This window comes from Engystomops pustulosus, chromosome 1 (genome assembly GCF_040894005.1).
Source record: "Engystomops pustulosus chromosome 1, aEngPut4.maternal, whole genome shotgun sequence".
Classification (NCBI taxonomy): domain Eukaryota; kingdom Metazoa; phylum Chordata; class Amphibia; order Anura; family Leptodactylidae; genus Engystomops; species Engystomops pustulosus.
The window spans coordinates 271,619,120-271,633,046 of NC_092411.1; the positions used below are offsets into that span (position 1 = coordinate 271,619,120).

General features: G+C 44.4%; 1 protein-coding gene across 3 annotated transcripts in view; it reads right to left on the bottom strand.

Moving 5' to 3' along the window:
* FAM193A (family with sequence similarity 193 member A) overlaps window positions 1–11,664 on the bottom strand; it is a 54,853-nt gene extending 43,189 nt beyond the window's left edge. For all 3 annotated transcript variants that reach the window (XM_072126193.1, XM_072126192.1, XM_072126191.1), the window contains exon 1: window positions 11,201–11,664. In XM_072126193.1, coding sequence (XP_071982294.1) covers window positions 11,201–11,434 — 234 coding nt within the window. In that variant the 5' untranslated portion in view covers window positions 11,435–11,664. The remainder of the gene's footprint in view (window positions 1–11,200) is intronic.
* Window positions 11,665–13,927: the final 2,263 nt, after the last annotated feature.

Sequence of the window (13,927 nt, forward strand, 5' to 3'; positions counted from 1 at the left end):
GGCCAAATCACATGGCCGCCCCGGCTATTGGTTGGCTTCCAGAAAAATCTATAAAAATAAACATAATAGGATATAAACCAACTTCATCCACGTGCTGTGACCTAACCCAGCGCACAAACTAACCTGCTACAAAGATCGCAAACCTCAGCCAAAATGTACACCCTCCAAAAAGGAGACAAGTTTCATCCTCTGCACCATACTACATATATAGAAGACTCCCAGTAGAAGACTAGTCCTTGTACTGTGCTGTAGCGTTCCCCTCCTGAGGCCATAGCCTTTTGTTTATGTGACACTTTATGAGGTTTTATAGCTCCGGATGATGGGCGTTATGACATTATGGGGCCTTAGGACCAATATAATAAAACTGCATTTACTTAAGTAATAGCATTGCTAAACTTCCATCCATCTGAAGATTTCCACAGGCTGGGAATATACAATTAGACGGCTCGTTCTGTGTATAACCCTGCGGTATACATCGGCAAACCTTCTATACTTCCAGCCTTATGCAATCTCAAACAGTGGGAGGGGAGGAGTACTCTTGTAGTTTCACAGACTGTTACACTGTGCAACACTGAGGAGTTCTGATTATGCCCCTCAGAGCCCTTTTGGCTCATTAACATAAATCGTCTGTAAGTCGGGTGTTCTTAAGTAGGGGAACCGCTTGTATTAAGTAAATACTATACACTGGGTACATTAGGGTACACATGCAGGTAGTAATGCAGAAAATCTGCAAATATGATTTTGTGCGGGTTTTTTTAAGCAGATTATTATTTGTAGTGCGATTGTGATGCTGATAAAGTTATTTTACCCTCACACTTCACAGCCCAACTATATAACGGGTCATTGAAAAGGACCTTAAAGGGTTTACCTCATTCATAGTAAGTTTATGATCTTGAGAACGGGGTCTGTTGTACCCCTGTTGCATCCGAGATGACAGCAGCAGCCAGTCATGCACGCATGCGCCGGCCGCCCTTTTCATCTCTATGGCACTAATGGAGATAGCTGAGCACCGTACTCAGCAATATTAATCTGCGCCATAGAGATGACCAAAGCAGCTGGCGCATGCGCTATTCATTTTAAGCTGATAAGGGATAGAACAGACCACTGTTCACGAGATCCATCGCGGTCTCATCACCGAGATCCCCTAACGTTTAGCAAGTATTCCTGTAGATAGGGCCTGTGACTGGAGAACCCCTTGAGGGTGCGTTCACATTATCAGTTTTCCAGATGCAGGTTTCAAACCCATCATAATTGTGGATCATAATTGGTGAGAATACATCACGGAAAGGTGCTGCTCCTTCTCTCTTTCAGTCCACTCCTGGTTTTGACATTGAAAACTGCATCTGAGCGCACCATCAGTTTGACCCGAACAGCAAGGACAAGGACAAGAGAATCCATTCTACAACAATAGACTGAAGCAGATGTGAGGACAATGGCCAACTATAAGAACTCTGATATTGTTCCGAAGTTCTATTGCTAAGAATGGGGAATAAAATAGGACTGCGGCATCAGACTACAAAGTGTATGTTTGTAGTCTGTAACCCTGGAGACTCAAAAGGTTTGCAAAGTAGAGCAATAGACACATTACCAGTTAAAGGGGTTGTTCCAAGATATTATAGTTATGACATTAATATTGTTATTATATATTACATTATTTTTTACCTCCTTTCCACTGAAAGTAAGAAAACTCCCTGCTGTGTGACTGTCACCGGCAGGACCCCCCCCCCCCCAACACAAAAATACACGTGTATTACAGCAGGAACAGATGTATGAGGACTTCATGGGTGAGTATAACATTTGGTGGGTGGTTTGGGTGGTCACGGGTGCCAGATCTCCTGCCTGAGCCCCCTAAATTATAATGAACTACAGAACCTGCCACCCCATTCATTTGAGGCAACGCACCCCACTTAAGATCCCCATTGTTCAGCACGATACTCCCTTTCCTGTGGAGAATATTGAAGGGGTTGTTCCAATTTTATTTGTTATGTCTAATCCAAAAAAAAGTTAGGGGAGAACAATCAGATCATAGAAGTCTCACTGCTAGGGATGCCCAGCGATCCAAAGAATAGGGTCCGGTTCTCGCTGATGGGAGGAGCGGCAGGTCGAGCTTGTGTCCTGCCGCTTCAGTCTCCATGGGAGTGTCAGAAATAGCTGTCCATGCTTTCTGGAGATATCCAAACGCCGGAGCAGCAGTAAAGATGCCCGACCCATCACTACATCAATCCTGTGTGTCCCGGGCACTGATCAGATTGTCATCTTTGGACACCCCCACCCCCACCTTTGTTGAATACTAAAGAAACAAACTAGTCGCACCTCCTACTGACAGGTGCAAAAATACACTGACAAACATTTACACAAACAACAAAATATGTAAAAGTTCTGCAAAGTGAATTTGCTTAAAAACCCCAAGACTAAACCCAACGTCAGGAACGAGGTGATCTACTCTAGTGATACCACAAAAACACACTAACGGATAAAATATTAAATCCACTGCCGTGAAACTGAAATCCTAACTTTTTTTTTTTGTTATCGGTCGCTCCAGATCCAGAGCAGGGGAACAGCTGAGCATTCACAACTCCAGCTTTATTTACATGGACGTTACATAAGAGGGAGACGGAAGGGGAATCGCCATCCTTAGAATATCAATATCCATCTCATACACCTCTCCACACACACACAAACACACATACGTTACATACACATCACATTTCACAGTAATTAGCAAAACAGCAATTTGCATGAAAGCGGAGCCGAGCAGCCTGTCAGCCGGGTCCTGATGAAGTCCCTGCACTGTAGCGGAGGAGACATCAGGAGTTGCTTGGAGACAAGGCCCCAAGACACAAAGCGATTTACATAAGATTCTTATATATATGGTTCCTCTGCATACATATGGACAGTCAGGTCTTTGCATAGAGTAGTAACATCCGTCCTTTATGCTTTACCTCCCTCTCATACAAACCCAAATGTAGTAACACAACCTCAGCAAAAGACGACTACCAGGCGGTCCCCGGGTTACATACAAGATCGGTTCCATAGGTTTGTTCTGAAGTTGAATTTGTATGCAAGTCGAAACTGTATGTTTTATCATTTTAGATCCAGACAAAAAAAAAAAAATTTTTTTCCCCAGTGACAATTGAAGTTTCAAAATTTTTTGCTGTAATGGACCAAGGATTATCAATAAAGCTTCATTACAGACACCTTACAGCTGATCATTGCAATCTGGGACTATAGTAACATCTAGAGAGGTCACCAGAGGTCAGAGGGGGCAGAGGGCTCCGTCTGTAACTAGGGGTCATCTGCAAGTCAGGTGTCCTTAAGTAGGGGACTGCCTGTACTGTGTACACACACACTTTCCCAAATGTCTGCTTTACATTAACAAGGTTTTTTTTATGCCTCATTTTTCTAGGATGCTATGAAGCTTGGAATTTTGTTTTTCATGAACAAAATTGCCAAAACCTGTATTTATAAGGACCCGCTCAGCTTTCAAGTGACTGTGAAGCCTAAATAATAGCAAGACCCCATAAATTTTCCTCAACGTATGAAAAAAAAAAAAAAAAAAAAACTTTAAAGGGGTTGTCAGAGTTTAAAAAAAATATAAAATATATGTGGCCAGGAGCTGGCTGCCTAAAATAATAAAGCTGTACTTACCTCCGGTGCCCTCCGGTATCCAGCGCTGCTGTTGCTCCGGTCCGGGCGCCATGTAAACAAACATGGCTGCTGGAGCAGCGCTGGACTCAGCTTCTGGCCGGCCGTGGCCAGGTACACCTACCCGTCCCTATACACAGCATTGTGTATGGGGGCCGGAAGGTTGTCGGGTCCGGCCGGAAGCTGCATGCTTGTTTACATGGCGCCCGGACCGGAGCAACAGCAGCGCTGGATACCGGAGGGCACCGGCCACATATTTTTTTTTTTTTAAAACTCGGACAACCCCTTTAAAGTTTGTTAACCCTTAAGGCGTTTCACATGGGTTAAAGCAAAACAGAGGTTTTCACTTCACAACGCTTGATACCCAATTTCCCTAGAGTACAGCGACATCCGAAATGTGGTGGTAAACTCCAATAGGGGCACGCGGCCGTATGAAGGATGGAAGGGAGCGGCATTCAGAGCAGATTCGCTTTGCAACATTTGACAGGCTATAAAATGTTTATTAATTTGTAATGAGAACATATTGGGGCTTCTTTTTTTGTGGGATGAGATCCACTTTTCAGGTGCATCATTAAGAAGGCAGAGTCCATAGCTAACAAGATTTTATTAACACCTTTTGGGGCAAGTTAGGAAAATCATTAATTCTGGTTCTTTATTCTATGGGTCACTTATGTAGCATTTGAAAGTTGATTCATTTTCCAAAATACAGAACTCATTTGGTGAAGATATTGCTTGTTTTTGCATCACCATCTATAAATGCGCATAACATTTTTATTTGTGTGTTTACAAAGGCTTGTTTTAGGGTTTGGTTTTTTTTTTTGTTCCTGGACAAGCTGTACTTTTTATTTGTATTATGCCGAGGTATGATGTTACTTTTCAATGACTTTCTATCCTGTTTTGATGAGGTTGGATGTGAAAAAAAAATTTTTTTTGTAACTTTTTCCTTTTTTTTTTTTTTTTTTACAGCGGTCACCATGCAGATTCAGTAACAATTTGATTTAACTGTACCGATTGTTATGGGAGTGGTGGCACCCAATGTCTAGTGTTTTGTGGTGGTTTTCACATATGTTTGTGTGTTTTTATACATACTGTAAGATGGGCGCATTAGGGGACCTTCATTTTTTTTTTTTAACTTGTACTTTTGTTTTATTTTGACCCAGGGCAGGGCATGAATAAGTGATTATTTGATTACTTGTTCAGTGTAATATACTGTTATATCAAGGAGCAGGAAAGGATTAATTATACTCTATATAAGAGCTTACAGTCTATGAGGATGAGGGGGTGACACAAGAGCTTACAGTCTATGAGGATGAGGGGGTGACACAAGAGCTTACAGTCTATGAGGATGAGGTGGTGACACAAGAGCTTACAGTCTAGGAGGATGAGGGGGTGACACAAGAGCTTACAGTCTAGGAGGATGAGGGGTGACACAAGAGCTTACAGTCTAGGAGGATGAGGGGTGACACAAGAGCTTACAGTCTAGGAGGATGAGGGGTGACACAAGAGCTTACAGTCTATGAGGATGAGGGGGTGACACAAGAGCTTACAGTCTATGAGGATGAGGTGGTGACACAAGAGCTTACAGTCTAGGAGGATGAGGGGGTGACACAAGAGCTTACAGTCTAGGAGGATGAGGGGTGACACAAGAGCTTACAGTCTAGGAGGATGAGGGGTGACACAAGAGCTTACAGTCTATGAGGATGAGGGGGTGACACAAGAGCTTACAGTCTATGAGGATGAGGGGGTGACACAAGAGCTTACAGTCTAGGAGGATGAGAGGGTGACACAAGAGCTTACAGTCTATGAGGATCAGGGGATGACACAAGAGCTTACAGTCTATGAGGATCAGGGGATGACACAAGAGCTTACAGTCTATGAGGATCAGGGGATGACACAAGAGCTTACAGTCTATGAGAATGAGAGGGATGACACAAGAGCTTACAGTCTATGAGGATGAGAGGGGTGACACAAGAGCTTACAGTCTAGGAGGATGAGAGGGTGACACAAGAGCTTACAGTCTATGAGGATGAGAGGGGTGACACAAGAGCTTACAGTCTAGGAGGATGAGAGGGTGACACAAGAGCTTACAGTCTATGAGGATCAGGGGATGACACAAGAGCTTACAGTCTATGAGGATCAGGGGGTGACACAAGAGCTTACAGTCTATGAGGATGAGGGGGTGACACAAGAGCTTACAGTCTATGAGGATGAGGGGGTGACACAACAGCTTACAGTCTATGAGGATGAGAGGGTGACACAAGAGCTTACAGTCTATGAGGATGAGGAGGTGACACAAAAGAGGTATAAGAGCTGGAATAATGGTCCAGACATTCTTTAGAAGGGAACAGATTAAAATGGGACTGCAGTCCCATCTGCAGTCAATGGTCTGCAACAGACAGAAGGAGGACCGAGGACGGGTTAATAAAGAGATGACATTTCATGCAGTTAGCGAGTGTGATAGGCTGCCTAAAGAGATATTTTAAGAGCATGTTTGAAGCATTGTAGGTTGGGTATTAGTCTGATAGACTGGGTAGGGCATTCTAGAGAATTGGTGCAGCTCGGGAGAAGTAGTGGAGACATGAATGAGAGGTACGGATTAAGGAGGATATTAATCTAATATCACATGTTGTATGAGGGTGATTATATTAAACGGTTTTCAGAAGGAGACTGGCACACAGTGCAGTAATCGGCACAGGCTGGAGGCATCCGTGTAGCATTTAGACAGAAAAACCAAGAATGGCTGCTGCATTAAGAATAGTTTGGAGAGAGTTTAGTGAGTAGAAGACTGATTAATAGGAAGTTAAAGTAGTCTAGTTGAGAGCAAATTAAGTTATATTTTTAGAGGTTTCAACTGAAAGAAATGAAAGGATTCCAGAAATGTTTCTGAGATGCGTGCAGCAGGAGATAGAATATACTGTGCAAAGGGGGAGAGTCCATAACAACCCCAAGAAAGCGGGTCTGCTGCCTCAGGGTTATATTGATCCCACAGATCGAGATGGAGAGGTCAGGATAGACTGTCAGTAGATGGTGGAAACACAAGAAGTTCAGTCTTCAGTATCATTAAAGTAAAAATCTCATCTTTCAGATCAAATCTGTGAGCAACAAAACCAGAGATAGGGGCAGTAAATATGTTAAAAAAAATAGTTTGAAAAGGATTTTTTTTAATCTGCATCTCACATTTAGGTTGGGTTCACATCACGTTTTGTGTCATACGTTGTAATGACACGTCAGGAGGATCCCAACATGTCCTCCCAACATGCTTTTACTTTTTTTTGGCAGACAGAACAGCTAGTGGTCAGACGGAGGCAACAACTATGACTTCCATCTGTCACTAAGCATTCCCGACGAATAGTGTGTACAAAAAAAACATGATGTGAACACAACCTTATATCTATGCCTTTAACTGTCTGTATATGTGGTCCTGTACCTCCAAGAACCACCAGATTTGTTCTGAAAGATGAGATCCTTATCGTTAATATGACAGCAGCAGCATGTATCTAACTGCTATAGAATCAGAGATAGGGGTGTCTGAAGTAACACTACTCCTATAACCCCGAAACTTGACTCCCAGGCACATGACTCAGATCATGATTTCACATAAATGTGGGAATTTTAGAAAGGACATTTCATCCTGTACCTGCTGGGGCCTCAATGGGGTATAATCTGGTGACAGGCGCATCAGTACATACATTGGAGGCATATCACTACAATATACCCCCAATCAAAAGGATGCATCAAACTCGCTCATGGGCACGAGGCCTTATACTACACAAGTTTGGGCACGGTCTTCAAAACCTCAAGTGTATGGACTGTACAGTAACCTGCACATGATTCCACTGCAAATCCACAGCACCTGAATTCAGTCTTGGAGCCAGGGCACATTTGTTGTACATAAGAACACAGCATTAGGACCTGCACCAGGTCTACTTGCTATCCAACATCTACAGCAGAATTATGCTCATGCTTATGACTAGGCTCAAAGTTCAACCTAAAATAGGCGCATCGTCCATCATTTATGCCAGAAAACTAGTGCAACATGAGAAACCTTTGCGGAAAGTAGCGCAAAAAAGATTTACTAGAATGCCATTCTGAAAGGAAATCTACCATCAGTATTTATCATAAACCAGGGACAATTCCTCAGATTCTGACACTGATAATCTTCTTATATATGCCCCCCCCCCTCCTTCTACAAATCATCTTTTAAAATGATGCAAAGAGGGGCCAGAAGGGCACTAAGGGGCAATACCAAAGCCCATAAATGATTTATCTTCACAGGCTCTAACACTGTAGGCAGAGGGAGGGGGGAGTGCCGAGGAGAATGCTGAGGGAGCAGGGGAGGGGGGGGGGGGACTATGCGATCGCCTGTAAAGCTACAGCACAGATGAGCTCTGATAACACCACCAAGAGCCCTTCTGTTAATGATTTAAAATGTTCTTTCTATAAGGAAAGAGGCCATGGATAACAAATACCACAGTCATGGAGCCTGGATCTATGAGCAAGTGTCCCTGGTTTAGGTTTATCACAATGGATTTTGATAGCTTCCCATCCTGGCGATTTGGAAAATGAGACCACTCACAGGTCCTTATGGACCCAATGGTTTATTTTCCCATGGGAAGCACGGGAACAAATATAACATCGCACACATAGGAACTTGCTAAAGGGCGATTTGAGATACTAAACCATCTGTCCATAAGGAAGGGGGGTTTAGTGTCCCAAATCGCCCTGACAGGTCCTCCTTAAGAACTGTTATCGTTGCAGGAACCGATCCCCCGGCCCTTTAGTCAGGCTACGAGTGTGTCACCGACCTAGTGACAGAGCATGAATGGAAAGAGACTTGAAACACCTGTAACCCAGAGCACCCGGCCCCGGGATCACACACTGAAAAGGAATCAAGACTGTACATGCTAAGGGGGAATAACATGTGAAAACCAAAAACTAATCCAAGGAACTGACTGTAAAATGTTAAGGTTTTCATTGGGGTACAAGCAGACAAAACATAGTCAGAGTATCCAGCTCAATTGCTGACCCATGTGTCTCAATAGTTACAGGTTGCAAACAAATGTTACAGTTTTACCTCCCTCTAATCTGTCACTTCCTCTGCAGGGTCAGACAAGGCTTAGAGATTGTTTATAGTCTATAACCATGGAAACATCAGCATGAAAGATAGGAAAGTTTAAGATTTGGGTGTTTTGGTGCGCTGCCTAATTCTGCACGTCTCTATTAATAAAAGACTGTTCAGTGTAAAGCAAAAAAATGTGAAAAACCATTTAAGAGATGATTTACTCTAACTGTTTACACCAAAATAACATTGATGGTTATGTTATATAGAATTGTTTCCCATAAATCCCTTCCAAATCCAATCTCTTCCCTTCCTTGGTTGAACTTAATGGACATATGTCTTTTTTCAACCTATAAACTATAATACTTCAGTGCCCAGAAATAACTACATGAATGTACAGGCCTCAATCCTAAGGCTGCACTGCTAAAGCCTGAGGCTACGTCTTACAGTAACTTTGTATAGCTCACAACTGTCCCTATACAGGAAGGGCCTAAAGGGATCTACAGCGTCTCCATGTCAACACTGCACATCACAAGATACAGGCAGCCATGGTACATACCCTTAAAGAGGTTGTCTGCACACTTAAAGGAAATCTACCATCAAAATCCATCATAATAAACCAGGGACATGTCATTATATTTGTTATCCATGAACTCCTTCCTTCTAAAGTCAACCTTTAACATTATGCCGAGAAGCCAGAAAGTCTCTAGGGGCAATACCATAGCCCTTCCTTGCTGTTACACTACGCAGGAACACTTATCCCCTCCCACTGTATGAGGTTACAGCAGACAGAAGCGCTGAGGAAAGGGAAACAGTGTAACAGCCAGTAAAGCTACAGCACAGAGCCATTATGTCTCATTAGCATAATTTTTAAGTTGATTTTAAAAGGAAGGAGGCCATGGACAACAAATATAAGAAGATTACTCATAGATCCAGGCACCGTGACTAGTTTATCAGGATGGGTTTTGATGGTTTAACAAATTGCCGATGTATTCACCACTCTGCTTGCCGTCAGTGAACAGAAACATGCTGGCAGCTGTCATTTTGTCAGAACTTAGAGAGGATGAATAATCTTTTAAGAACTGGCAGAGGCTACTTTGACAAAATAAAACCTCTGGTTTACATTGGTATACAGTGACTATAGGTCCACATCGCACACCCACTGATGTACAGCACTGGGTGCAAGGCATCAATGCAGCCTGCGTAGACTAACAGAGGGGGGCGCCGACCAGATGTCAGGACAGAGGTAGGTTCTTTGGTTTTGTTATACCAGCCACTTCCACTGTTCAAGAAATAATTGACTCCAGACAACCCCCTTTCACAGTCATTCCACCTGCAGCCAGAATAGAAGGGGGTCTTTGGCGCAGATATCACTTTACTGTGGTAGGTTTTATCTTCTATGAGCCACCTGGTGAAAGTGGCTGTTACAAAGCATCCAGTGCTCTGATATATAAACATTCATCTCTTCTGTTCTGGGCTACACTGTAACAAACCCTCAGCTGTATAAAGAACACTGGATCCAGTGTAAACAATGAACACTTCTAATCACTGACAGCTAAAGGGAGAACCAGCATTAGCTACGACCACGTTCGCCTTGAAATAGCGCCGCTCTTATCCACAGGATGGGTTTGGTATTACATTGATCTGATACACCGGTCTCTGGTACTGCGGATCAACTCTGTGGAGCGTTGCTGCTGAAGACAAATCAATCCGGAACATATTCCTATTCTGAGCAGACATGTTGTCAAACATATCTAAAAGGATTATCCAGAATTCGACAGAGCACGTTTTCTTCCACAAACAGGTCGCGCCTGACATTGCGTCTCAGTGTGAATAAGGCTCAGTTCACACTACACTCCTAACCTCCATTAAAAAAAGGTAAAGAACCAATGTTTAACGTATCGGTTAAAAATGACACTGATATCAATGTCAATTTTAGGTCACCTGTTAAGTTCCGTTTAGGCAGATATCCGTTATTCATGCCTTATTTTTTTTCCCAAACGTAGGAACGTCCTGCGTCCACCGTTATTTTTTTAGTCCAGAAAACACACGGATAACGGATATCTGCCTTAACGGAACCTAACGGGTGACATAAGATTGACATGAGAGTTTTAATTGATACATTAAAACCTCCATATATATAATTTTTTTTTTTGGAAACGGTAGTGTGAAAACTGAGCGCAAGGCTGTGATGCACTACCCACGCTGACCTGAGAACAGGTGTGGCGCTGCTTCTGCCACACTTGGTTTTGTTAATCTGATGCCCACTCTGCAGCAGGGGCAATCCCAAATCACCAGTGACCAGAGGGGTCTTCTCTGTGCCTGGTCACATCCTCTGCCAGCACAGGTTGCAATAACTACAGCATCATCATCCTCAGGTGCCAGTAGTCCCTGCCAGGCTGTCACATGCCACACACTAATCCCCAGCCATGGCACCTGTGTGCACTGCCCCCTGCAGGATAACCACTGGTGCCCCCTGATGGTGCGGGCACTCACCTCCGTGCCGGGCGGGGTGGCAGAGCCGGGGATGAGGCCTGCTCCTGCCGTGCTGCCCGCGCCGCTGCCTCCTCCTCCTCCGCCTGCCGCCCCGTGCTGTGCCCGCAGAGCCGCCGCCGCCGCCTTCACGTCCCCGGCCGCACTGCTGTTACTGCCGCTACTGCTGCCGCTGCTGCCTCCGCCCCGCTTGTTCTTCCTCCGCTTCGCCCCTCTCTTGGCGTCGGCCGGGCTCATATCTGCGTTATATCACCGTCTGCTCTACCGAGAGCCGCACACCGGAGCTACGCGGGAGGAAAGGCGGATATATCCGCAACTACAGCGCACCGGGCGGCGGAGAAAGCCAACAACCGACCACAGCGGAGCCGAGCTAGACTCCAATATGGCGGACTACAAGGAGGAAAGCTATTCCCGTCTCACGCACCACACGTCACCGCGTAAACCCACGTCAACGTGCTGCTGCTGAGGCTGTGGGAGAGCTCTCTGCTGCCCCCTACAGGGATATAGAAAAAAAGCCGCAGTACACGCCTCGGCGAACTACCTGTCCCACAATGCCGCGCGCCGGAGCTACACCTAGAGAGGACTGCGACGCAGTGGGGGCGTGGCGCCCCTGGGCATGACGGGAATTGTAGTTCCAAAGCTACAGGGATGTGTCAGTAAAAAAAAAGGATTAGAAGGTTTTAGAAGCGTCTTAATAAGAGTAATAGAATAATAAAGACATGAGCCCCACAGAAGTGTATACCCGTTTCTTGTCTTCACACAGTTTTAGGCTGCTTTCACACATTGCGTTTTTTTAAACACATTGGCTCAGTGTACTACTGTCATCTAGAAGACCATAGAGAGACAGAGTAGGGAGTCATAAGATGTGCACTGTGTATCAGAGCGGTCACAACTTTATCAGACCAGCGCCTTTATAAATGTAGACATGGGCCAATATTTAGGTGTGAAAGTTTTCTTCAGTTTTTATTTTTCATGGCTGATTTTTATCTTGCATCCATTCTATACAGACGCTCACAAACTACAGTTTATGAGGGATGCGTGAAAAATGTTTCTGACTAGAAACTTCGTCATGCGTTGGTCATGCAGCCCATTCAAATAACAACCTCGCAGGGGCGTAACTTGAGGGGGTGCAGAGGGTACGACTGCAACCGGGCCCAAGAGGTTTAGGGGCCCATGAGGTGTCACTTTCCCATATGAGAAGCCTAGTATTATAAACCATACATTATAGTCAGGGGGCCTGGCACAGACTTTGCACTGGGGCCCATCAGCTCCTACGCCACTGCAACCTCACATACGCGGATCTGGATGAATGTCATCTGACCGACTCCTACGCTTTTAGGAGGGGAACGAGGCGGGGTTGCCTGCTGTCGCCATTTCTTTTCATGCTGGCGATTGAGCCTTAGGGTGATGCCACACAGGGCATTTTGAAACCGTTTTTGGTATGTTTTTAAGCAGTCTGTTAAAAAACTATATTTGTTAAAAAACCGCATCCGTTTTTTTAAAAACGCATGCGTTTTTTTGAAAATATATCCGTTTTTGTCCATTTTTTAATGCGCAAATTCGGAAAACCTGTCAAAAACTGATGCGTTTTCAAAAACCACATGTTTTTAAAAACCGCATGCGTTTAACGGATTGCTTAAAAACGGACCAAAAATGGTTTCAAAACGCCATGTGTGGCATCACCCATAAGGGCCTAGGATACTATTCAGGGTGCGTTTACACGTTGCGTTTGTTTTGTGAACAGCTGAGGAGAAGTAAATTGCCTAATTACATCATCGTCATTAACATTTGTGTTTACAAAATGCAATGTAAACGCAACCAAAACACAGTGTATAAACGCTCAGGGGTTCAGGTATGGAAGTGTAGAGGAGCGTGCGGCGTTATTCGCTGACTTTCTCCTGATCTTGAGGGACATCTATAATTCTATGCTTCATGTCATGTCAATTCTATGCCAGCACTATGGTGTCTCCATAAATGAGAGTAAATCCAAACTAAGCCAAGAAATTGGCCCTTGACCCTGGACCTTTATCCAAAACCTCTCATTAAAAGACAATGAAATATGAATTGTTTTGGGTGATGTGGGGAGACTTCAGCGTTTTATTTATAAGAAACATAAAATAATAAAAAAGTGTAGAAAAGTGCAAACAAGTTGTAAAACAATCATGGCCATTTGAGTACTTCTTCATGCGTTAACGCCGGCTTTGATTTGCCCACACACACACTGCCCAAGGCGATGGCCAGCTCCTGCAACCTGGGAAGAAAAATATCTAACCCTTTGGGGTTCAGATACATTCCGTCCCCAATGAAAAGATGCGCTTGTCTCCTTCCAAATCTACATGGTGAAACACCACTACGCCCAGTGAAGTGACATGTTTGGATCTCCTGATATTCAGGATTTTGCATGCTCTTTCGATGGCATGATGGTCCCTAGCATTTCTCCAATGATAGTGGGGAATAATTTCAGACCACACAAGGGAAACTGAATTGAAAAAGGTGGAAACCTGGAAAAATCTTGGCTCATAAGACTGCGGTCACACGTTCCGCTAGGCATCCGTTCATAACGCGACGCTTGCGCACAGGGGGTGTTCCTCAACCCAAACGCACATGCGTTTCCAGGGAACCGCATGAGATCGGCTCATCAATCGCATGCGTTTCCCTTGCAATGCATGTGCGTCCGGGCCGAGGACCGCCCCCTGTGCGCTAGCGTCGCGTTATGAACGGATGCCTAGC